The sequence below is a fragment of the Nomascus leucogenys genome, chromosome 4 (assembly GCF_006542625.1).
Source record: "Nomascus leucogenys isolate Asia chromosome 4, Asia_NLE_v1, whole genome shotgun sequence".
Classification (NCBI taxonomy): Eukaryota; Metazoa; Chordata; class Mammalia; order Primates; family Hylobatidae; genus Nomascus; species Nomascus leucogenys.
This window is the reverse complement of record NC_044384.1, coordinates 106,564,775-106,588,890: the sequence shown is the minus strand read 5'-3', so window position 1 is coordinate 106,588,890 and position 24,116 is coordinate 106,564,775. Positions and strand designations below refer to the sequence as shown.

The 24,116-nt window shown below is 44.7% G+C and overlaps 2 protein-coding genes across 13 annotated transcripts in view; one reads left to right on the top strand and one right to left on the bottom strand.

The window, feature by feature from the left end:
• The window catches only part of ZDHHC3 (zinc finger DHHC-type containing 3), a 60,529-nt gene extending 57,006 nt beyond the window's left edge, over positions 1 to 3,523 (bottom strand). For 5 of the 8 annotated variants that reach the window (XM_030811979.1, XM_030811975.1, XM_012497956.2 and 2 more), the window contains exon 1: positions 3,276 to 3,523. The gene's annotated coding sequence lies outside the window, so the exon portion shown is untranslated. The remainder of the gene's footprint in view (positions 1 to 3,275) is intronic. The other 3 variants (XR_004029769.1, XM_030811978.1, XM_030811977.1) reach the window with 2 other exon arrangements.
• A 45-nt stretch (positions 3,524 to 3,568) lies between these two features.
• EXOSC7 (exosome component 7) overlaps positions 3,569 to 24,116 on the top strand; it is a 36,167-nt gene continuing 15,619 nt past the window's right edge. For all 5 annotated transcript variants that reach the window (XR_004029768.1, XR_001113683.1, XM_030811974.1 and 2 more), the window contains exons 1-4: positions 3,569 to 3,667; positions 15,305 to 15,406; positions 15,714 to 15,808; positions 23,304 to 23,469. Coding sequence is in view for 3 of the 5 variants with exons in the window: in XM_030811974.1 (XP_030667834.1) it covers positions 3,611 to 3,667; positions 15,305 to 15,406; positions 15,714 to 15,808; positions 23,304 to 23,469 (420 nt within the window). In the remaining 2 variants the exon portion in view is untranslated. The remainder of the gene's footprint in view (positions 3,668 to 15,304; positions 15,407 to 15,713; positions 15,809 to 23,303; positions 23,470 to 24,116) is intronic.

The following is a 24,116-nucleotide window of genomic DNA, read 5'->3' as shown; positions in this document are numbered from 1 at the left end:
CCTTATTATAGGCTGGTCTCTCTTCTAATTGCCACATGTCTCAATTGAGCACTTTATTTTATTGTCTTGTTCATGCAGTAGTTCGAGGTCCTGGGCTCCCCCACTATAATAAATTCTAAACTACTTTTAGGCAGCTGCTGTGTTTTGAGTTTATCTCTTTATGCCCATAAGAACACTAGGGACTCACAGGCATGCAAACACACTGTCTGAAGAGTTTCTAGATATCTGAGTATGGCATACGGTTGGAATCTGGGTCTCCATGCATGCTACTCAACCCTAGCATCAGATCTATCAGCCATCTTTGCCATTGAGGGCTCTCTCCTTAGCTACTTGGAGTTAAGCTCTATTCTGCTCATATATAACCTTTTGCCTTGTTTAAAATATTGAGCTGCAACAGACACAGCAACCACATTCCCATCAGCACCACATTCCATGTTCCTCTAGAAAAATGATTCAAGGGATATGAGTTTATGCTTGAACAGACTTCTTGCTTTTGGAATAAAGATTAACTATATAGTTCATAGGACAGTTACCAATGCCATAACAAAATTGGGACTTCCTTCACCAAATAATCTAGTGAATGTAATAAAACCCGGAGGGAGGCTGTGTAAGGTGATGGTTAGGAGTATGGGCAGGAGAGCTAGACTGCCTGGTCTCAAGTCCTGGTTCTGCCATTTACCAATGATGTAACCTGTGACCCTGGTTAAGGCATTTAACCTCTCTGTGCCTCATTTCCTAATCTGTAAAATAGGGATAAAAATACTTGCATCATAGGGCTGTTGCAAGGATTGAATCAGTTATTTTTTTTTTTGAGATGGAGTTTCGCTCTTGTTGCCCAGGCTGTAGTGCAATGGCGTGATCTCAGCTCACTAAAACCTCCGCCTCCTGGGTTCAAGCGATTCTCCTGCCTCAGCCTCCCGAGTAGCTAGGATTACAGGCATGCGCCACCATGCCCGGGTAATTTTGTATTTTTAGTAAAGATGGGGTTTCTCCATGTTGGTCAGGCTGGTCTCAAACTCCCAACCTCAGGTGATCCACCTGCCTCAGCCTCCCAAAGTGCTGGGATTACAGGTGTGAGCCACCACACCTAGCCTGGTTAATCTTTATAAAGTGCTTAGAACAATGCTTGGCATACAAAAAGCACTATGTAAATTAGTGTTGAAAATTAGAGTATAAGGTTTTAGAATACACAAACCTACAGAATAGTATGCCCCAATTCATTTATTCATTCAATAAATGAATCTAATAGTGATGGAAAAACAAGATGGTTTAATACTGTGCCATCCTTGACTTCTTGATTTTTTTGGTTATCATATGTTCTTCGAATTACTTCAATACACTAAAAAAGAACTCAGAATTTATGGATTTTAAAGATGTCCAATGCAAAGGTGATAAAAATGTTCTGGCAGCATTTAAGCAGAATGATTAGTGAAGATTGTCATTGTTTTAGTAGACAATTTAAAAAGGAACATTCTACTGTTTACATCTCTCTTACCTACTTAACCTAATATATAAGACATCATTCATAACATTATTTAGCAAATACTGCAGACCCTTGTCCAGTATGGAATTCCTGTCAATTGTGAGGGGGGGACAGTTCAAATACATGTTCTATATTTTAAGACATTGGAAAATCTTTATATAAAGATAACTCCATGGTATCTGAACTCAGGCTTTTCTTCCTGTGTCTTTCTGATCTGTCCATTTGCCGTCACCTCTTAAATCCTGTCTCCTCAGATATCCTAGCTTCTAAAATCCCACTTCCAGGGTCTCTCCTTTCTGAGCAATCTCTAGCACATCTAGAAAATATCATTTATAACATCAGCAATCTCATGTTATCTTATCACAACAGAGCTCCTCACACAAAACCCAGCCGTCCAACCACACACAAACACATCTATGTGCCACAACAGGTGGGGCACCTGTGCCTTCATTAGGGAGGAAATCCTCCTGGCTTCACCTCTTTCAGTTTCCCTGGAAGGCAAAGTCCAACCCTGCAAGCTGTCTTCCTTTTAGGTGCCTCTGTAGAGAATTATGTAGGGACATAAGAAACATCTAATGTCCAGTCTACGAAGAACTGATCACCAATTTTGGAGCTCAGCAGTTTAATGCTTAAGAAGGTGAGCAAGCACTTCCTCTCTATAACCTTATCAGACGACCTCCCAATCCCACTGTGCCCACTGATGCCACCATCATAGCTCTAACCACCATGATTTGTGGTTATGTTGGCCCCGGAGCCTTCATCTGCCCAGGGAACTTCTCTGGGCATAGTGTGTTTTACTTGTCTTGTGTTCTAAAGGTAGCACAAAGCCTAACTATAGTAGGCTCCCAATAGTTATCTGAAACTATTTGAAGCCATTATCTGATAAATACCATTTTTTTTTTCGCTGATCAAGCTGCTCAGGGTTACTTTCACTTTTGAGAACAGGGAGGGTCCTCAAAAATGGAGCATGAGGAAAGTCATCAGACTTGCTTTAACCTGCCCTCCTTGCTTCAACTAATTTGGGTTAACTTTCTCCCATTTATCCACACGGCTCCTTTAAAACTTGCACCATACTTGGTCAGCCCCGCCTTAATGAGTTCCTTTGGTGACCCCAGCTTCACCTTGCAGATATCCTCTCCGGGTATCCAATGCCCATACTCCCACTCGGCCATCGCAAGGGGTTGGGGTTGGCTTTTTTTCGGGCAACTGCTCCCAGCTCCCAGTAATCACTTCCATCAAGCCCGGGTTTCCAGTTCCCGCTAGGAAGCGTCGGGGACGTCCGGGCACTGCGCACCTTGCCAGCGCCGGTTACCAAGCGCCTCCTCCCCGCTGTCTGTGGGACAACGCTCTGGTAAGCACCCGAGGCAAGAGGTCCCAGCAAGGTACTGGGACAGCGTTCGGTCATAGAGAGTGAGCGAGCCAGCGAGAGATATTCCTGGGTGGAGGGGTGAGGACGCCTTAGGACTAGTGTCCCCCACTCCCAGACCCTTCCCACCAAGAACTACCTACGGAGGGCTGCATCGCCTCTCCTCTTCAGCCATCCTAGGGACTAGAGAAATGGAGGGGAGAAGAGCGGGGAAACAGCACCCCCGGGCCAATCACGACGTCCGCCCCTCCTTAGTCGGGGTCTGTCTCTCTCACACACACACATACACACACACACGAGCTCCTAAGTCAACTCCAGCTCTGAGTAACTACGCCGCACGCCTCTCCCACTAGGAGTCCCCCGGCCCGTGTGGCTCGCCTCACCCCAGCTTCTTCACCCCTACCCCAGTTTCCCTTCCCAACTGACCGTGAAGCCGGAGGCAGTTCCCCAGTCCCAGACCCCGGTGGGGCTCCCGCCGCCGCCGCCGCTGCCTTCCCCTGCAGTCCCCAACCCGGGACCCGGCCTCGGGCTGCGGCGATGGCTCCTCGGAACGAGGCGCCGCGGCTCTCTGGACTCGGCCAGACACCGGGCGGCGCGCAGGAGAAGCCCATCGAGCTCCCGGCAGTGGCGGCGGCCGCGGGTGCAGGAGCGGCCGCCGCGCAGGTTGATGACGCGCTGACGCGGGGGGTGGGACGTCGGGGCGCGGTCCAGAGGAGGCGACGCGCGCAGATGACGTACGACTCGCGGCGCATTTCGGCAGCATGGCGTCCGTGGCGCTGAGCGAGGCGGAGAAGGTGTACATCGTGCACGGCGTCCAGGTAGCGACAGCAGCGGCGTTGTGTCGGCCGCCGGGTTCAGCCTGGCCCTGCGGGTCGCAGCCTGCCCTGGGTTTGCCAGGGAGGAGGCAGCCGAGCTGCGGCGACTTTCCGTTTACCTTGTGATTAAACGGCTCTGCTACCGGCGTTTGCAATTCAGAGCTGGCAACGCGGACGTTTTTAGGACTGTTAGCGCATTTGCAGTTTTGCGGGTCTATAAGATTCTGAACCCGGGCAGGAAGCGTTGGGCAGTCTCGGAGGCCTTAGTGAGAGAGCATCGCCCCCAGGGCCATCCATTCGGCATTCGCGCACATAACTGGTCCGAGCCTCAGTTTTCTCTTCGAGGAAATGGGAGTTTGGAGGTGGGCTTCTGGCCTGCTTTTCCTCACCTCGTGGTTAGGAGGCGCATGCGAGGTGAACGCACTTTGAAAATACAAATTGCCGTACAAATAAAGGGGGAAGGGTTTTTAAAAAGCGGCTAGGACGCCTGTAATCCCAGCACTTTGGGAGGCCGAAGCGGGCGGATCATGAGGTCAGGAGACCGTCCTGGCCAACATGGTGAAACCCCGTCTCTGCTAAAAATACAAAAAAATTTAGCTGGGCGTGGTGGCGCACGCCTGTAGTCCTAGCTACTCGGGAGGCTGAGGCAGGAGAATCGCTTGAACCCGGGAGGCGGAGGTTGCAGTGAGCCGAGATCGCGCCACTGCACTCCAGCCTGGGCGACAGAGTGAGACTCCATCTCAAAAAAAAAAAAAAAAAAAAAAAAAAAGCGGCTAGGTAGCCGATAGCCTAAGTGCTGTTTCCATTTTGCCAATGGAGAACTAAGATCCCTAGGCAGCTATAACCTAATATCCTCTGTGTTCTGTATTAAACCCCTGGTTTTGACCACTCCAGAATGAGGGTTGAAAAATGTTGGACCTGGTAACGAGCTACCCTGTATCCTCCTCTGGCTGTGTCTCCACTTGTTAACCCAAGGTTGGTCCTCCTATCAGAGTTCTTCATCCCATCCTTGGCAGAGTTCTGGCGACAGCCCCTACCTCTTTTCCTCGTGCCTTTCCTCTGTCAGTACCAACTGCAAAGTCAGTGGTCCCGTGATGTAGCCATCAGATTGAAGCGGCCAGCTATCATTAAAGTCCCACAACGTGAGTTAAGGACATGTCCATTTAAAAGTCGTGACCTGCTGTTATCTTCTGGGCCCTTTATATATGAAGAAATGCCAATATTTAGCATATTAAGCCTGGATAATAAAGTCAGAACTCACATTTGCATATTTTAGTTATAATTCAGGATTAGCAATAGTGGGACATATGTGTGTATTACAGGGTAACATGTATGTTATTTGTGTGTGAGGGTGCATAAAAATGCCCAAAAGCAATTAGATATGTCTTTCCCTGCTATATTTTTGTATACACTTTGTTCAGGTGATTTTTATCCTCAAAGTATGTTTTTTAGGGACACATTACGGATAACCGTTTTCCTCTAAAAACCTTTGGTTTTCTTTCTTTGTTACCGCAGCTTACCATGATAGACTGACTCTGTCATGTGTCCTATTTTCTCTCACATTTCATCTCTGAAAGTGGCACTGAGGCATGGATATATCTGTAACCTCAAGGTTAGAGATTTCTCCCCAGCACCTTAATTCCCGTGGCAGTTCATTAGCTATCCAGCAGCAGAGTCCCACCATAGTCATAAATCTTTTATTACTTTATAATGAGTTAGAAAATCATTTTTATTTATAACACACCTGTTATCTGCTGGGTGCTGTGGGGGAAGAAAAGACTATAAGCCTCAGTTCTGGTCCTTGAGATGCTTAGGATCTAATTTGGGCAAAGTTAGTTAATTTTATTTACCAACATATATCTAGCTCCTGGCATGTTATGTGGGAAACAGTAGGGGTGCTAAAACATGGTTGTGAAATAAATGAAAGATAGGAGGGAGACAGAGAGTAAAAGTGAATAAAATGAAGACAAAGGTAATATAAGATCTATGCCAAGGAAGTGGTATAGTTAGTGGAGGTTGAAGTTAAAGTATACCAGGGGCTGGGCATGGTGGCTCACACCTGTAATCCCAGCACTTTGGAAGGCTGAGATGGGAGGATTGCTTGAGCCTAGGAGTTTGAGACCAGCTTGGGCAACACAGTGAGAGCCCGTCTCTAAAGAAATATTTTTTTTTAATAAATAAAAAGAATTCCAGGGACTTGTAATGCTCTGAAGGCTTCCCCAAAGAGGTGGAATTGCCCACCTAAATCCATGTCAAGGATTCCTCCTCTGTATCTTCAGGACTCAGTATTCATTCATTCACCACAGAGCTGAGCTAGACTTGGGGGCTAGGAGGGAACCTGTCCTTATATAGCTGTCATGCTAGAAGGAAGATGCAGAAATTATAAATGTACTTGAGTGTTTATATACAAAATTGTACTGAGTGCTATGAAGGAAAAAACAGGGACACGATCTAGACTGGGAGGTCAGAGGAGGCTTCCCTAAGGAAATAGCATTTGAACTGAGTTCTCAGCATGACTGAGAATTAAGTAGGCACGAGTGTTCCAGAAGGAAGGGGTGGTGAGTCTGTAAATCCTCAGGTGGAGGACATGTGGAGCCCAAGGGGTGGGCTGGGGGAAATGGTGGAAGATCAGCTTGCAGAGGTGGCCAGAAGCACGATCCTAGAAGTCTTAGAGGCTCAGTCATACCCTCATCATGGATCTTGGAAGGCAATAGCGTGTTGACTTGTCTGTATGGGGGACCCTTAAGGCATAGCCAGTGTCTAGCACTTGGTAGGTTCTTAGTAGCATTGAATGAGTGATGTAAGCTTTAAAGGGGGAATGAGTTGGATGGTGTTTTTATTTTTTTAAATTAAACCTCCCTCTCACCAGTACCATGGACATATTTGGCCACAGTTGTTGGTAAATGCTCAGCTCTGTGTATCACAGAGCCATGCAGAGTAACGGGCTTCAAATCAACGTCTTCATAAGGGCTTATTAATGTTGGCCAAAAATATGCCATATTTGTAGAGGAGCAAAACACAATTTAGACCATCCAAATAAAGGTCAGGATGCAGGTGAATGAGCCTACCATGGAGTCTCAACTAATTCAGTTCTGAAATCTCCTAAACTTTTGTTGCGTTGGTTATAGAGTGCCGGCAGTGCATCTTAAGCAGTGCCTGCCTCCTGTTGCTTGTATAGTCCTAGTCATTTTGTGTTTTACTTTTCACCTTCGGTCCAGTAAGATCCGTTTCAGCTTCTGATGTCACTTTCCCTTCAGCCTTTGGTTCTTTTACTATTTCAGGGAATATTTCATCTTGTTTTGGTGATAGTTAGAAGCAGTTGAAATTAACCTCACGATGTTGTGTTGAGGATTCAGTTGCTAGTAATGGTAACCAACAGACTGGCTCAAGCAAAATAGTATGGATTACAAGGCTGCAAGTGGTTCTCCAGGAATCCTAATCTGCTGTTCCCCCACCCCACCCCCCGCCCCCTTTGCTTTGTTTTTGTCTGCCTGCAGATTGGTTTTCTATTTCTTGGGCCAGTGGTAGAAAAAATGTGGTTCTTTCCCAGATCCTCTGTAAAAGAGACCATTCCTTCTCGTTCAGTTCCGAACTCATGTTTCCAAGAGAAAGAAACTCTAGTTCTTTTAGGGGGTTGAGGGAAAGGATGGACAGAATAATTAGGCTCAAACATGGCCACTAGAGGATGCGTCACACTTGGGAGAAGTCAGTTTGTGAGAAGGGAGGGTGGATCACTTTAGTTTTTGGCAGAAAATGGAACCCACTTCAGATAGTTCAGTAGACTTTTATGAGGGACTCTAGAGCAGTATGGGTGGGTTTCAGGGAACCAATAAGAGATGTTGAGGAGCCCCAAGACAACTACTGGGAGTGGCTACTGCCCCTAGTCCAAAGGGGCCAGGGGAGGAAACAGTATTACCACATTTCAGTGATAGCTGGAACTGTGGAGGAAGGGCTGCCCAACATAAGTCATAGTCTTGGATAGATGCAGGCACTATCAGAAATGTGGCCCCTAGATTGGGGGTGAGGGGCACCCTCTGATCTGGTATCTTCCATTGGACAAACCCAACCAGAAGCCAGCAAAGGGAGTCTAGGTGATACAATTTGAGTCAACCTGGTGAACAGATCCCCTCTCCCAGGGGAGAACAGAGAATCAAAAAGGTGGATTAAATCAGTATTTTGATAAATAATTTGATTGGTTTCTGTTAGGTTCTCTTTCAGTCTTTGAAGGCTATATCCCATTCTTATTAGGTACATATTATAATTTTTATTTCATTGAATATTTACAACAGTTCTGAAGGTAACTATTATCTCTGCGGACGAGGAACTGAGCTCGGGCAGGTTGAGTCACTTGTCCAAGGTGACACAGTGAGTGGTGGCACTGGGATTTAAATCCAGATCTGTCTGATTGCAAAGCCCATACTTGACTCTGAGGCCACCTTCCTGCTGCAGTGAAAGTCATTGTCTTCCATTTCCTCAGTAGGGATCCAGAGATCAAGGCGGGAGAGAATCTTTGCCTCCTCTACCTCCTTTTCTTTCCCCTTTTCTCTGAAATCTTGTGGGGAAACCGGAAGGGAAAGAGAAAGTTCTAATTGGCACCTCCCACTCCCCAGTTTTTCTAGAGCTTAAATAGTATATGGCATATACTGCTCTATTGTTTTGGTTGCATTTTTCCCACATTGAGTATAAGTTCCTTTAGAACCCTATATTGCATTTCTTTGTATAGCTTTTGTCTTACTAGTATCGTAAAGGATTTTCTCTGCCCATACTATGGAGAACTTGGGAGTAGACTTCAGAATTTTTAGAATCTAGGATTTCTCCTTTTTTCTGGCTTAACTGGCTAGATGTGTGTTTTCTTCATCCATGAGAAGCCATTGCTAACCTCCCTCTAACCGTCCAGGGATTCTGAAACCTTGAAGTGCATTTTACTCACCTACAAAATACAGATTCTGAGGCTTTACTCCAACATTCTGAATCAGACTCTCTGGGGCTGGGGCCTGAGAATGGACATTATCATAAAGTGTTGGGAAATTTGGGGGCAGCCACCAGACATTGGCCCATGGGTAAGCCACTGACCAGAGATATAGGAATCTCTGCTCCCTCCTGCTGAAGTCATATGGTTTCCTGCCTCTTTTTGAATGAGACTTTGGAGTCAGACTGAGCAGGCACCTTCACCATTTACAATAAGTGATTTTACCTGCATAACTGAGCCTGCTTCCCCTTGTGTAAAATGGGGACTTATGCACCTGGAGGTAGAATGGGGTTATGAGGAATGATGAGATAAGAGATGTCAAGCCCTTGGGCTGTGGTTAACACAGAAAAAATGCTGGCTCCCTTTCAAGTTTGTTTTTCCATCAGAAGTGTGACTTTGTCCTAAACCATCCACACTAGATCCCCAGCCTTCATAGTGACCTCATTAAAGATTCAGCCTGTGGCTCTTGAGAATTAAACCTCTTTTGATTTGAAGGAATCGGGATTTTTCAATTATCTCAAGAAAAGGGATAGGCCAGGTGCAGTGGCTCACACCTGTAATCCCAGCCCTTTGGGAGGCTGAGGTGGGAGGATCACCTGAGGCCAGGAGTTGGCAGCCAGCCTGGGCAACATAGCAACACCCTATCTCTAAAAAAGATTAGGTGTGTGGTGGTGTGTGCCTGTAGGCCTAGCTGCTTGGGAGGCTGAGGCCAGAGGATCTCTTGAGCCCAGGAGTTGGAGATGTCACTCCAGCCTGGGTGACAGAGAGAGACTCTGTCTCTTAAAAAAAAAAAAAAAGAAAGAAAAAGAAAAAAGAGAAGGGGGATCTGTGGCAAGAGCTGGAAAGTCCCCAGACAGCTCTGAGGTACCGCCACTCATGGGCTCCGTGGATTATCTCATGGCCTGTGGTTGTCACTTTTTATCTCTAGTGACACCTCTGCTTTTCTCTGCCAAGATTTATCCCTTCCCTGCAGCCACTTGCTGCCCAGCTTCCCTTCTTTGTAGAATCTGTCTCTGCCCAATACCTTTACTTTCGTGTGGCCTCTCTGGGCTCCTCCATGTCATGACCTGTCAGCTCCTCTTTAACTCCTTTCTTCTCAAGTGTTTCTCAGATCAGAGATAAGATTCCAATGAGAGAATCAGTTTGGTCTGGTAGTATTTCATGCCACAAAGAGTTGGTCACCCTTTGGATTATATGCCTTTGGTTCAGGCACCTACCCCTGGTCCTGGCTGTTGGGGATGGATGACTGTTACGTGCCTTTACAGGGCTGTAGGCACAATAAAGCTTTCCCAGATTCAGCCTACTGAGTGCTATGGCCATGACCTGGACATTAAACTGGCCCTCATAGGTTCAGACCTGGCCATGGCAATTGACGAACCCTACCACAGGGCTCTTGGAACCCTCTGAAAGCCATGTTATTGTATGTTCTTGGCTGTTGAAGGGAGTTGTAGCCCAGCTGATGGCTTCCATTTCTTTTCTGTGGATCTTGCTTTCATCATAAACATTGTTTAGGGGTATAGCATGGAAGAGGGAGGTCAGGGCCTCAGCCTGGTTTTCAACTATGAGATTGAGCAGTCAGTATTTGGTTGCTCAATCTGGCCATGACAGAATTGGAGCCGGCCCCCAGGACTCTTGATTTTTAGCTCTCTGTCCTTTATGTTTACAGACCCGTGGCACAGAAAGCCTTATGCCCAGACACTGCAGGATGCAGTTATGGAGCCATATCCTTTTAGAGGAATGCCTGGCTACTCAACAGGGTTGGAAAGTCAAACAAGGATCAACACCTAGTTTGGCCTGCTGTGTCGTGGGCCCGAGCCTGCAAAGCTGGACCAAATGTGGTCCCTTTCCTAAGGGAGGGGGGGGTCATCTTCTAGTAGGGGAAGGAATTTAGTCTCACTTCTCCTCTAGGAATCTGGAGTATTACACAAGTCAAAGCAAGGTAATGAGGGGTTAACATAACCTCGGAGGACCACTTTGAGTCTAAAATCCTTCCAGGTATGTCAGATTGGTAGCAACAACTTGTCAGTTTCTATTAAGAAGTAATAGGACTGGGCTTCCTGGGTGTGAGGGAAAGTAGGTCTGGGCTTAAATGTCCTTCCACTCTGTCACAAACAGGAGATTGAAACTTAGGTGCCTCCATTCTTATCTGTAACCTCTCTCAGGGTTGTTTTTGAGGATGCAGTGAGTTAATGCATGCCCCCAGAAGCAGGGGAAGGGAACTGCCTTGGGGGGACTCCTATGTGTTATACTGAAGGACTCCCTTAAATGCTTCATGACATTTCTGTTCTCTTGTAACTCTGTAAGATTGGGGTTATCCCTACTTTCTAGATGAAGAAACAGGCTTAGAGCTATTGAGGTCAGGGTCACAAAACTGGCATGTGACAGCAGAGATTTAAGTATAATTTGGAAGGTGGCTGTTTCCACCACACCACACCCTACTGGTAGGGTTGTTGTGATCACATGGGTAACACCTGTGAGAGTCACCAAGCGCTTTCCTGGCATCCAGAAGCCCTTGATCTAGAGGCACATCAGTCTCCTCTGCTGAGAAGGAGGGGACACCACTCCATGCTGTTGACATCTCTTGAGTTTTAAAATGGAGCTTTTACTTCAGGGTAACTCCTATTTAAGTGTTCACACATGGATTAATTCCTTTGCTCCTGACTGCTGCAGATAAATAAAAACCGTGGTAGGGCACCAGGCTCTGTGCTAGGCCAGGCAGGTTTGGACAATTTCCTAAGCCTTTTATAAGGAAAACTGGGTTTAAAAAAAAAAAAAAAGTTGCCTTGGGTACAGCGATTCATGGACTGGTTAGGTTGGTTTTTTTGGTTTGTTTTCCTCCTATCCTTTTTTTCTATGGAAACAAATTATGCATGCTTGGAAAGGAAAATTTGTAGCTTTTCATTTATCTTTTACTTATCACCTGAGCCTTCCCCTAGGAGGCAGAGAGTGAATTAAAGTCTGGAAAGACAGTATCTGATGAGGCTCAGTTTCTTCCTGGACCAAGTACATTTTCACTACAAAGAGGTGTGACTAATCTTTCAGAGCAAGTGATATTTTAGAAGCAGTAGTTGGACCAGATGTGGTGGTGCACGCCTGTAATCCCAGCACTTTAGGAGGCTGAGGCAGGAGGGTCTCTTGAGGCCAGGAGTTCGAGAACAACTTGGGCAACATAGCAAGACCCCATCTCTACCAAAAAATAAAAATAAAATAAAAATTAGCTGGGCATGGTGACATGTGCCTGTAGTCCTAGCTACTCAGGAGGCTGAGGTAGAAGGATTGCTTGAGCCTAGGAGTTTGAAGCTGCAGTGATCACCACTGCACTACAGCCTCGGTGACAGAGTGAGATCCTGTCTCAAAAAAAAAAAGGAAGAAGCAGCAGTGGTAAACCCTGTGACCTTGTGGCCAGCCAGTTTATCCTATGAAGGAGGTCTGTGCTGAGCCCTTTTGTAAAGTGAAGACATCCTTTACAATGCAGTGGACTGTGTAGCATAGTGGTTAAGAGCTCTGACTTGAGGCTTAAATGCTACTTACTGGCTGTGTGAACTTGGGCCATTCATTTGACATCTTTTAACCTCAGTTTTCTCATTTGTAAAATGGAATAAATAACACTAACTTATAGGATTATTGAAAAGATTAAATGCATTAACTGCAGTATTCCTTGCACATTATCTGGTATATAGTAAATGCACAGTAAATAGCAGCTGCTATTATTTATTGCAAATAATTACAGCCATTTTAATTTATAGATCTGTAGAATTAGAGAATCACTTTGAGACTAATTTAATCTCCATCTTTTACAAATGAGGAAACTAATCCAGAGAGGGAAGGGGCTTGTCCTAAGTCAAGTGGCTAGTTAGTGCCAGGAGCTGGCCTGGAACCATGAGTCGTGTTCCTAATGATTGTTCATACTTATACCATATTTACACCCCACGAAGAACTTCTTGTCAATAACGTTTCTGGGCTGGGTTTTCACTTTCCTAGCTGGGGAGTGGGGCACATGGAGGTGGAGAGGGGTGGAGTGTCAGAGATTGAGCTAGAAAGCCTTCAGGTTCTACAGGTGAGGTTGGGAAGAGACACAGTTACATAGTTATGCGTCCTCCGGTGAAGAGGGATCTCCTTCTGGAGTTCTACCCCAAAGTCTTACTCTCCTAGACTTGAAATTCTGTTGCTTTTTGAATCCATCTCCAGACTCAAGATAGGGATATCTTCCAGGGAGGAAAGGTGCTGGAAAAGGATGGGCTGCACAGGACCTTCCACCTGATTTGTGATGTTTATTTTCTGTCATTGAAAAGTTAAACGGGTGAAAGACCTGAAGCAAGTATGGCAGAGGGTGATCACTGGTACTGTGTGGTGCCTCAGTGTTTTGCTTTTTCTGTTTAATTTCTCAAAAAAGTCAGTCACATATGCAGTTAGCCAGGCAGTTTAAAGATAAACTGTCAGTCACATACTTTAGAGCAGTGTTTTATTTTTATTTTTTATGTTTCTGGGAATCATCAACTCCTTGGAGAATCTGATTAAACTAATGATTCTTTTTCTGAAAAAAACTGCTTTTGAAAAATGTTTTCAAAGAATGAGAAGGAGCTCCATGAGCCAATGTGGAATGATTTCCTGCATATATATAGTTAAGTGTTAAAAAAAAAAAAAAGTAAGGGTATCTATAGTATTCCACCCTTCATATAAGAAACAAGGGGATATTTAAAAATTCATGTATTTGCTTATTTGTACAGAGAAAATACAAGAAAGATAAACTGGAAACTAAAGAGAAACGGGGTGAATGGAAAGGGGCATGAAAGTAGCATAGTACAGAGGAGAGTGACATTTCTCTGAGCATACTTTTCTGAGTTTTGTCTCTTAGAACTATAGTGATAGCTCACAAACCCAGAAAGTAAATAAGTAATTAAACGTAACCATGATGTGGGGGAACCCAAAATGGAATACAAAAATTTACAAATGAAAATTAGCCAGGCATGGTGATGTGCTTGTAATCCCAGCTACTTCAGAGGCTGAGGCAGGAGAATCGCTTGAACACAGGTGGCGGAGGTTGCAGTGAGCCGTGCCACACTGCACTCCAGCCTGGGCGACAGAGCCATAGTCTAAAAAAAAAGTTACAAGTTACAAATGAGCCTGTGTTACAAGTGAATAATGTAACCACACTGAAGGGCACGTGGACGAAAGGAACTCAAGTAACTGGAAAACAGTATTTTGGCTGGATACTATGAGGCTAAAGACAACTTTATACAAATACTGTGTGCTATTAGTAAATTTGTTTCTCACAGGGGTATGAGTTAGAAGTTCAGAAACTGTGTATACTAAGATTGAACAAATACAGAAATACATGGTAGATAATAAGAGCCAGCCTTCTCCTTCTTTGAGAAAGAAGTTACAAATAAGAAACAGGAAGGTTAGGATGAACCATGTGAGGTTAGATTGGAATTGATGTATCAGTATGAACTCACGGCTTTTTAATAGATATGTAGATAGATACAGAATTAAACATAGATTTGTGTGTGTGTGGTGGGGGTGGTTTGTATACACACCTGTATTTTCTAGCTCTGTCTGCTGAGAAGTTCCGGAAGAAATAATACTCCAACAGCAATGAACTTAGAGCCTAGTTTCTGGTTTTAAGTACCATTCCCCAATAAAAGCAACCAGGGCTCCTTGGAGAAAGGCTTGATCCCTGGGGCTGGGCAGAGAAAAGACAAGAGGATAGAGATCTTGTGTTGCAGAAAGTAGATAATTACTCACAAAAAGTTGGAGGCATGTTGAAAGAGCACAAAAACTAACCCAAAGAAGCCCCCAGTGGCCAAATTTGGAACACTTTGAGCAGCAAAATAACTAATGATAGTAGTAGATTATAACCATAGCATAAAAGATACCAATGAGTTGTACTGATGTAAGTAATTGAAGGAGTAAATAAATGGGCGGAAGGAACAGGCAGCGCGTAGACCACCCTGAAAACCATCTTCTGCTAAAAGAGTCAGCAAACTTCCTGTAAAGGACTGGATAGTAAAGATTTGGGGCCTTATGGGTCATATCTCTGGCCCAACCACTCAGCTCTGCTTTTGTAGTGCAGAAGCAATCATAGACATTACCTAAACAAGTGGGCATGGCTGTGTTCCAGTAAAACTGTTTACAAAAACAAGGGACCTTAGTTTGTTGACCTGTTGTAGAGACTGCCTCTTTAGAAGATTAGGTGTCTTTCACTGTTTACACAGTAGATCTTGTTGAGTTTTAGGGGTAGGAGGGCTTCAGTTGAGATGATTGTACCCTGTAGCTCTGACAACATATACTTCTTGGTGCAATTTAAGAATTGCAGATTTGGAGAGAGGTGACTTATTTTGTCTCTTGTTCAGATCTTGTTTTTGTGTGCATATTCTGTATAGTGGTATGTAGTATAGATTTTGCAATCAGACACAACTGACAAGGAAAACTAGCTTTGTTTTCACTAGCTGTAGGACCTTGGACAAGTCGCTCAGCTTTTCTGAGTCTCCATTTCCTCATATGTAAATAGTAATGTTGTTGTTAGCTACAAGGACAATTTTAGATCATCCACTAAGAGGAAAAGAGATATTCTGCATATATCTTCTCTAGGGGGAAAATGGGTGAGTCCGTTTAGGAGTCTATTGTTGGTCTGGGGTGACAGCTATAGGATTGTGGTTGTTAACACCTAGGAAGACCTCCGTGTGGATGGCCGTGGCTGTGAGGACTACCGATGTGTCGAAGTGGAAACCGATGTGGTGTCCAACACCAGTGGGTCCGCCAGGGTCAAGCTGGTGAGTACTGTGACCATGGTTCAAGCCCAGGTGGACAAATGAGTAGGCCCTAAGGAATGAGCTGCTGACGCCGCCTGGCTTTTGGAATGCAAATTGCTCTTGGGGAAATCGAAGATCTGAGCCAAACTCAGGGAGGGGGGTCTATCCAGATCTGAAAAGACTGCTCACCTCCTCCAAAGACCACTTTCCAAGTCTTAGCACTGCCCCTAAAAGAGTCCCCCAGGGGTGTATGTCCAGAAGAGGAGGGAGGTGGTGGAGTGCCTGGCTGCCTACCCTGAGTGAGGACTCTTCTCGCATGTGTCTGCAGGGTCACACAGACATCTTGGTGGGTGTGAAAGCAGAAATGGGGACGCCGAAGCTGGAGAAACCAAATGAAGGCTACTTGGAGTTCTTTGTTGACTGGTCAGTACTGTCTATGCAGGTATTTCTAAAGAAAAATGATTTTAAAGATGAAGATTCAGAAAATGAACCTCTAGTTTGCTGTTGAACCTACTTTTATACTTATCATTCAACCATCCAGCAGGCATTTGCTGACCTCCTCCTATGTGCCAGGTACATAGTCAGGACTCTTGACTTGAGTCCTGCCCTAGTCTTAACCACCTGGCTATTGCTGGCCTTGTTTTCCCTGTCCAATAAAGAGGACATCTGCCAGGCAGCCTAGCACGTGATTGTGATGAGGGTCAAATGAAATGATTGTGTTATGGTGCTTTGAAAAATAACATACACAGTAAGGATCATTCGATCTAAAATGTGCTGTTTCTCTTCCTACTCTAGTTCTGCAGAAAACTCTTCATGATTTGCTTGACAGATGAAGCCTGGGGTCAGTCAAGCAGCCTGACAGGCTGAGGAAGTGGCAGCTAGGCAGGCAGTATGGGTGCCGAGAAGGGAGAGGGCTCTGCAGTGTCTGCAGCCAGCCTTGGGCCAGAATGTGACTTCCTTTTCTGGCCAGCTTTGTGATCTCAGGCTGGTTACTCAGTCTCGCTGTGGCCAAATTTCTTCATCTAAAAAATGAGGATAATAAATAATACCATGGTGATGAAGAGGAAATGAATAGAGTGAGTACCTAGCACAGTGACTGACTCCCAGTGGGCTTTCAATAAGTGTTATTTCTCCTTATTTTGTCAATAAGTTCAATAAGTATTATTAGCTCCACATTCTAGGGGTTGGGGCTTTTTATTGGGTTGCTGGCCAGGTCCTGTCTTCTATCAGTTACTTTGCTTCTGGAAGCCAGACCTTCTTGAAGTGGGTAAGGATCTCTGTGGGCTCATGCTGGGTGTAGGTATATAATATTGACCCTGTATCAAGATCCCCAAGACCACCTCCACATTCAGAGATTTGCTAGGCTTAGTATATAGTGATACTCACAGCTAAGGTTTATTACAGCAGTGAAAATGCAGTAACTTATTTGTGACATTTCTGCCCAGGAAAGCCCATTAGAGACTCAGCACCCAGGATTTTTACTGGGGGATGGTCACATAGACACTCGATGCTTAATACATAATGAAGTTTTCTAAAGGAAAGCAAATGTTCAGCATAAATCATATTATTTGCACAATATAGGCACAGTGGACTACCCCCATCAGTTTACTATTGACTGGGAATAGTCTGAGAGCCAGGTTCCCGACGCCAGCCAAAGGCCAACCCTGCAAACAGACCCTTCTGAAAATAGCAGCCTTGGACTGCAGTGGCAGCCCTTTTCTGCACAAATGTTAACCCACTTTTGTAGGGTGAGTTACGTCTTCCAGTCTGAACTTCCATACACGGAAGCTGATTCTCACAGTACTCCTATAAGAGAAATGACAAATGAGTTCAGAGAGGGTAAGTGACTTTCCCAGGGTTACAAAGCTAAAAATGCCAGCTCAGGTCTGTCCAACCTGTGAATTTTTGCTCATTTTACTTCATGTTGCCTATGGAAGCCAGCTTTGGAGGGCTGTTCTTGGGGAGTCCAAGAACTATCCATGTTCATTTTTCTGGTCAGTTTTTTTTTCCAGCCCATTCCTGTCCCCTGCTCTGGTCCCCCAAGTCGTCTCTCCTGGTTCTGCTCATCTTCTCTCACCAGCCTGAGTTGTCCCATGGAATTGGCCCATCGTTTAAGTTACTGTGGATGATGGTGACCTTGTTCAAGTCCCCAACTCATCTTTTCCTTTGTTCTTGGAGGAAGCAGAATGCCTCTGGTGGCCTTGATCTGCCTAATTCAATGCAGTAAGCAGTCACCGAGGAGCCGACAATGTGTGAGGAACTGTAATTTGCTTTCTTTTTCATCTCCTTCATTACCTTCTACCTCATTCATTTTAGGCAGACCAAAGACATTCAGCCCAACTACACCAAAGAGAGGGTGTTGCCCTCAGATGCTTGGTATAGGGGATACATTTCACTGTGGCTCTGTGTCTAAATATGACTCCAGGTTAGCCTGCTGCTCTTATCCCTTTCTTGTCCCAGCTGTAAAGGAAGAGTGACTCTAGTGTGAGAGGATCCTTTGAGTTGCCTCTTCTCAAGATCTGGCTTCTAGAAGTAGCCTATCTTTCCTGGCTTAGAGTGGCTGCCTGCTGGTCTCTTTTCCTCCTCTGTGGGTCTCAAAAGGATTCCCACAGGCCTAAGAGCTCCAGTATCTAGGTAGTTCTCCTGAATTGATTTCTCAAGATGGACAGTCTCAAAGTGGCACAGTTTTGCCTCTTTAAGTGGCTTGGCTAATGTAATCAGCCCGGCAAGTAGAATCACCATGAGAGAGTCACAAAACCCCATTTCCTACAGAGATGGGAGAGGTTACCAAGCACTGATGGCTGCCACCTGTATCAGAACCTCAAGTGAGTCTTCAAGGAGCATAATTATTTTAATTGCATAAACAAGTGTGTCCTTTTATTCTGAATCAGTGAATAGGAATGGCTTCTGGACACCTGTGGATGTGCCCAGCAATAAGGGTGCCACACACCCACTCCCACCTGGACTCCAGGCGTAAGGACTCTGCTGGAGAGCTCAAGGCATTTGCCTATCCACAAGCTGAAACATAGTTGCTACCCAGTAGAAGGAAAGAAATTGGTAGTGATGATGGTGGTGACGGCGGTGGTGGTGGTGATGGTGGTGAGGGTTTCTTCTGCTGTTCTGACTCTAGTTTAATTTAACTTCTTGTTAGCAACTTCCAGTTTTAATTAAATTGCCAGGGGTAGAGAGGTCTCAGAAAACTAATTGATTTTCTGCTAACTCATTTCACTTGGTTTTGTCTACTTGGGATGATAATACATGGAGCCAAAATAGACACTCTCACCACCTCCATAATTTACCCTGTTTCTTGGGAATGATGAAAAATCTTTGATATAGCCCTCACAGCCCTTTGGAAAGACTGCTGCACTGACCCTGAGCCCTGCTCCAGAGATGCCTGGCAGCACTCTCAACTAAACTGGGAGCAAAATCTGACCTTTTCATATATTTGGTTTGCTGGTTGTAGCTGAGAGTAGGCTATTTTAAATGAGAACTTGGAAACTTTAGGAAAAGGTGGTTTCTATCTAAAGCCCAAAGGAAGGTAAGATTTTAGTGAGCTGGTGTGTCACCCTGTGCTGCCACTAGGCGGCGAGCCATCAAGTTGCTTCTCAGTTCTCTGACCATTGTGTTGATGGGTTTAGGACTGTGGTTTAGCCTCTCAGAGAGGCTTGGGTTTTTAACTAGGGGAGTTTAGGAGAACATTTTTCATTCATAAATGTTTCAGTATACTCTGCACTTGTCACTTCCCTTTGGGATCTTAACTATTTTTCAATGTGAACACTTGTATTTTTCACTAAAATTGAACCAGAATCTTCAAGCCTGCATTGGTGGTTAGAGTCACTATATCTGGGTTCCTTGCCTGCTTAGTGCTGCTAAAGGGGACACTGTTCCTGGCTGAAGGGCTAGGGTGGGTACAAAGCAGAGAGGCAACCTGCAGAAGCCTTTTGAGGCTAATTGTAATCAAAGTCTCCCAAGCTGATGAGATAACTCTGGCAGAAACTTCAAACAAAGGCTTGTGATGAAAAGCTCAGAATATACTTACTATTGGTCTGGTACCCATTTACAGGGAGGCTTCTGCAGGCTCAGAAATGAGCACATGTATACACAGAGGAATCAGCCTTAGGGCCTGTGTTGGGGCTAGATGACTACTGGAGGGGTAAGGCCCGGGTCAGCCCTGCCTAGATACCCATTAGATCAGTTTTTCTGCTGTGGCCCTGGCCTGACCTGGCTGTAAGACTTCATCGATTTGTAGGCTAGATTGATTGCCAGGCAAGCAACAATGGGCCCAGTGTCTAGAGTCCCTTTCCAGGTAGGCATGGCCTCGATCTCAACCTACCCCAGTCAAACCAGAGATGTTCCAAGCAGGAGGGTAGAGGTCATGAATCAGAAGGGGTGGAGAGCTGGGAGGGGTAGCATTCCCAGGATCTTAATTAGTTTATCCAGCTCAGTAAACAATTTCCCACAACTCTGGAAGAGGGACTGGTCATGCTTTATGAAGGGTCAGAGTTGGTTTTGGTAAATGCAGAAAGCATTTGGTTTTATGCCCAAAAGACCAAGTGTGTACATCCCCCACTGAAGGAGTAGATTGTGATGCATATGAGCAGGCGGCTACAATTACCAGCCTGTGTTTTCTTTCTCTCTCTGTCTAACAGAGCAGAGCAGCTTTTTATTTAGGGCTTCCTTGGTCAACATTCCTTGACTCCAACATTTGTTGTCTAGTGATAAGTTCCAAGACCAAAGCATACATTCATTTCCTTGAGGCAAAAGGTAAAACCAAGGAAAGTGAGTCTGACTAATGTTAGACTATAAACCAAGCTTGCCAAATTACAGATTCAAGGAGAGTACAGGGAAGCATAGAAGATAAGGGCCAGGCTGCCTGGGTTAGAATTTTAGCTTACCAGGCACAGTCATCATGTGGCCTTGGACAAATTACATAACCTCTCTGTGACTCAGTTTTCTTGTTTCTAGAATGGAGTCAATACCTCCTAGGGTTGTTGTGAACATTAAATGAGTTAATACACCTAAAGTACTAAGAGTGGTGTCTAGCTCATACTAAACATTAAAAAAAAAGGTAAGGTCTGCCTTCTTGTAAAATGAGAGAGTTAGACCATCTGGGGCCACATGGTGTCATCCCACAGGTCAGATCCCACCTGTGAGATTTTTGTTTCACGTAGGGATTTTTTTTTTTTTTAAGGTGGACCTTAAATCAGGGCTAGAAAGTTTGCCACAGCCTCCATCATTCTCTATTAGTTATATGTGGCCCTTTGTTAAGATACATGTAGTAACCTTGCTGACCCCTATAGGCATTTGGGTTTTTATCCTCTGGAGATGGTCTCTAAGGCCTTTTCCAGGTCTACATTTCTGTCTAAATTTGTCAGAAAGAGTCCTTGGGCTGTGAGTGCCCAGTAGTGAAGTGGAATCCTCATTTCTCTACTCCAGCCTTTGTCTTCACACATCAGCAGAATATGGGGTCTCTGGCTTTCTTATGTTACTTAAAGCATTGTACCCCATCCCCCACCCTGAACAATTGCCTTCCATTTTCCTAGCCTCCTCCCCAGAGTCACTGCACAGCTACGACACCATCCAGACACAGGAGAGTTCCATGGGCTCATGAGTCTCTAAACCTTCCTCTCTGTCTGACTGCTGGCTATGCTGGAAGAATGGGTGTGTCTGTGTGTGTGTGTGTGTGTGTTTTAAGCCATTTAAAAATAGGTAAAAATTTCCACTTTCACCCAGTTTCAAAATAAAAAAAAGCAATGGGGCTTGGGTTTGTTGTTATTTTGAGATGGAGTTTCACTCTTGTTGACCAGGCTGGAGTGCAATGGTGCGATCTCAGCTCACCACAACCTCTGCCTCGGGTTCAAGTGATTATTGTGCCTCAGCCTTCTGAGTAGCTGGGATTACAGGCATGTGCCACCACGCCCAGATAATTTTTGTATTATCAATAGAGACAGGGGTTTCTCCATGTTGGTCAGGCTGGTCTCGAACCCCCGACCTCAGGTGATCCACCTGCCTTGGCCTCTGAAAGTGCTGGGATTGCAGGCGTGAGCCACTGCGCCTGGCCAGGGGCATGCATGGTTTTATAGGTAGATTAATTTAGACAGTTGGACCTAGGAAGCTCTATAAATCGTCTCCCAAGGCTGTAGACGAGTTAGTGCATTAATCCCAAAGAAATTAATCACACCCAGGAGGATGTGCCCACTACATTCAGGGAAAGGTAAACATTTTGAGTGTAAGCATCTCTGGCTGGATTTGTGTACACAGAAATCTCTGTAGATGTATTTTTAAGCACTTAAGACACGGGACTTAATATTGATTGCTTAGTGTTTAAATTAGAAACAGGTTGTGTTTTGCTGGCTGTGCAAAGTAAAAACTTGGTCCCTGTTGACTTGATTATTTCACCATAAATGAGCTGCTTTTCTTGGCTCAGTGCCTGAGTCCAGCAAAGGCAGGAAACAGCAAGGTTGCTATGGCAGTAATGAAGTCTCTCTTGGGGACTTTAAAGGGAATTCTGCTGGCTCACAGTGGTAAAGGAAGAATATATAATTAGAGAGGCAAAATTTTATGTAACAACGTAGTCTGATTATTTTGGGATTAATTCTTCCACCTATATTACTAGAGAGGCAAAATTTTATGTAACAACGTAGTCTGATTATTTTGGGATTAATTCTTCCACCTATATTACTAAGTGAGATTTCTTTTAGTGTAGTACAAATGGGGTGGGCACTGCCATGGGCCTTCACAGAGGTTTTGCTTTGCCTGGAATCTTCCTGCCTCTCTGGCCTGACCAGCTCTGCTCATCCCAGGTTTGAGGTCTCCTTTAAACCTGAACGCTAATTGACACTCTGGTGCCCCCCTCCCCCTTCCACCTCACTGTTTGCTCCCTATCGTGAAACTCCCCTACCTCACTGGAACTGCTGGCTTTGGGTCTGCATCCACCTCAGTCTCTAGGTCTCCGGTAGCTGGTACAGGGCTGGGTACCTTCCAGATGGGCGAGGGGTCAGAAGGCTTTAGTATGTGATTTTATAGAGTCTGTGCTGAAACCACCGGCTTCGTACCTTTCTAGTCCTTTATTGTTACAGTAAAATGATTACTATAATGTTACTTACCTCATATACATATTAAGGGTTTGTTTGTATTAAGCCAAAACTCTCGGAAATGTCCTATTAAACACTTCGGTGTTTTTAGGGTGGCTAATGTTGAATCCTGTTAGTTTTGTTGAGGTTATTGGGCATAAATATCAAGAAGCCAAAAAGGGAAAAAAAAGTTTTTCTCTTGAAAAATATCAAATGAAGGAGGTAACCTACTACTTATGAGCCAACAATCTTTCCCTTGCTTTCTTTCATTTTCCTTCTGTTCAGTACAGTGATATCTAAAGTTTCTGACAAAGCTCTGACATACTATCATACGTGTCTTTTAAGAAAGGTTATTGTACTTACATTGTGGTTTTTATATTGAGAGTGTCGTAGTGTATTCTAAAGCCGTGAAACTAGAGGTGGTGTATATGGCGAAACCCCTCTGTAACCCAGACTGCTTCATTCCCTAGGCCTCTCAGTTTCCTGGGCCTGCCAGACAAGAGTATTTATTATACTCTGAAGATAAGAGAGTTAATTATTATCGGCCGAGGTTCACATTACCATCACTCTCCTGTTTCTCTTTGACTAAAGATGGCTTCTGTCAGAAGCTATTGGGAAATCCCATCACACACACTGACAAATCCAGGTCACGGTGCTGGTCTGGTTCATTACATGTGTCTGGAGTCAGGAAAAGTGGCAGATGCCATCCTTTCCTCATCTCAGTGACTTTCTGTCGAGCAGCTGGCTCTTCCAGCATTCTACAGGGAAACTGGAATAAAGCTTTGCCTCTTTGCTTTTTGCACTTGGAAAGACTCACCCAGTTTTTTTGTTTCTGTTTTGTATAGTTCAGCCAGTGCTACCCCTGAATTTGAAGGTAGAGGAGGTGATGACCTTGGCACTGAGATCGCTAACACCCTCTATCGGATATTTAACAATAAAAGCAGTGTTGACCTAAAGACCCTCTGCATTAGTCCTCGGGAGCACTGCTGGGTTCTCTATGTGGATGTGCTGGTAAGTATTGTTGTGCTGTACTGGCCACATTCTACCTTTGTTGGAAAGACTAGTTGGCCTACTTTCCTTCCAGCACTTTTTTCCTCTTCAGGTGGATGCTTTCAACTTATAGGGTGGGATTAGTTGGGAAAAGATGGTCTCCTATAATAATTTTTTTAAAAATTAAATACAACATAGATGTAAGCAGCATATATATAATGTCATTCTGTAACAAAATTATAGTCATATCATGGTAGCACCTAAAATTGCCCATAAAAGTTGTCCAGGAAGAATAAAACAAGAGATGGTCTCTGGATGGTGCCAGACAGAGTTGATGGGCAGAATTTAAACAGATTGGTACATTCTGTGTGGAAGGATGATTAGCTGTTTACATGCATTTTCATTTAAACCTTATAAACCTGTTGCAAATGGACACTGTTGTATTTCCCATTTATAAGGGACGAAACTAAGACAGAGAGAGGTAAAGTAACTAGCTCAAGAGGTCTCAGCTTGTGAGTAGTGCTGTTGAGTCTCAAAGCCAGGTCTGTATGATGTGAACACCTGGTTTGACTTCACTGTGCCATCGTTTCTTTTAAACACCTCAGAACCTGCCTGCCCTTAGTTTCCTGGGTGAGGCCCCAGAGGCCCTGCCTCCTCCCACACAGAGT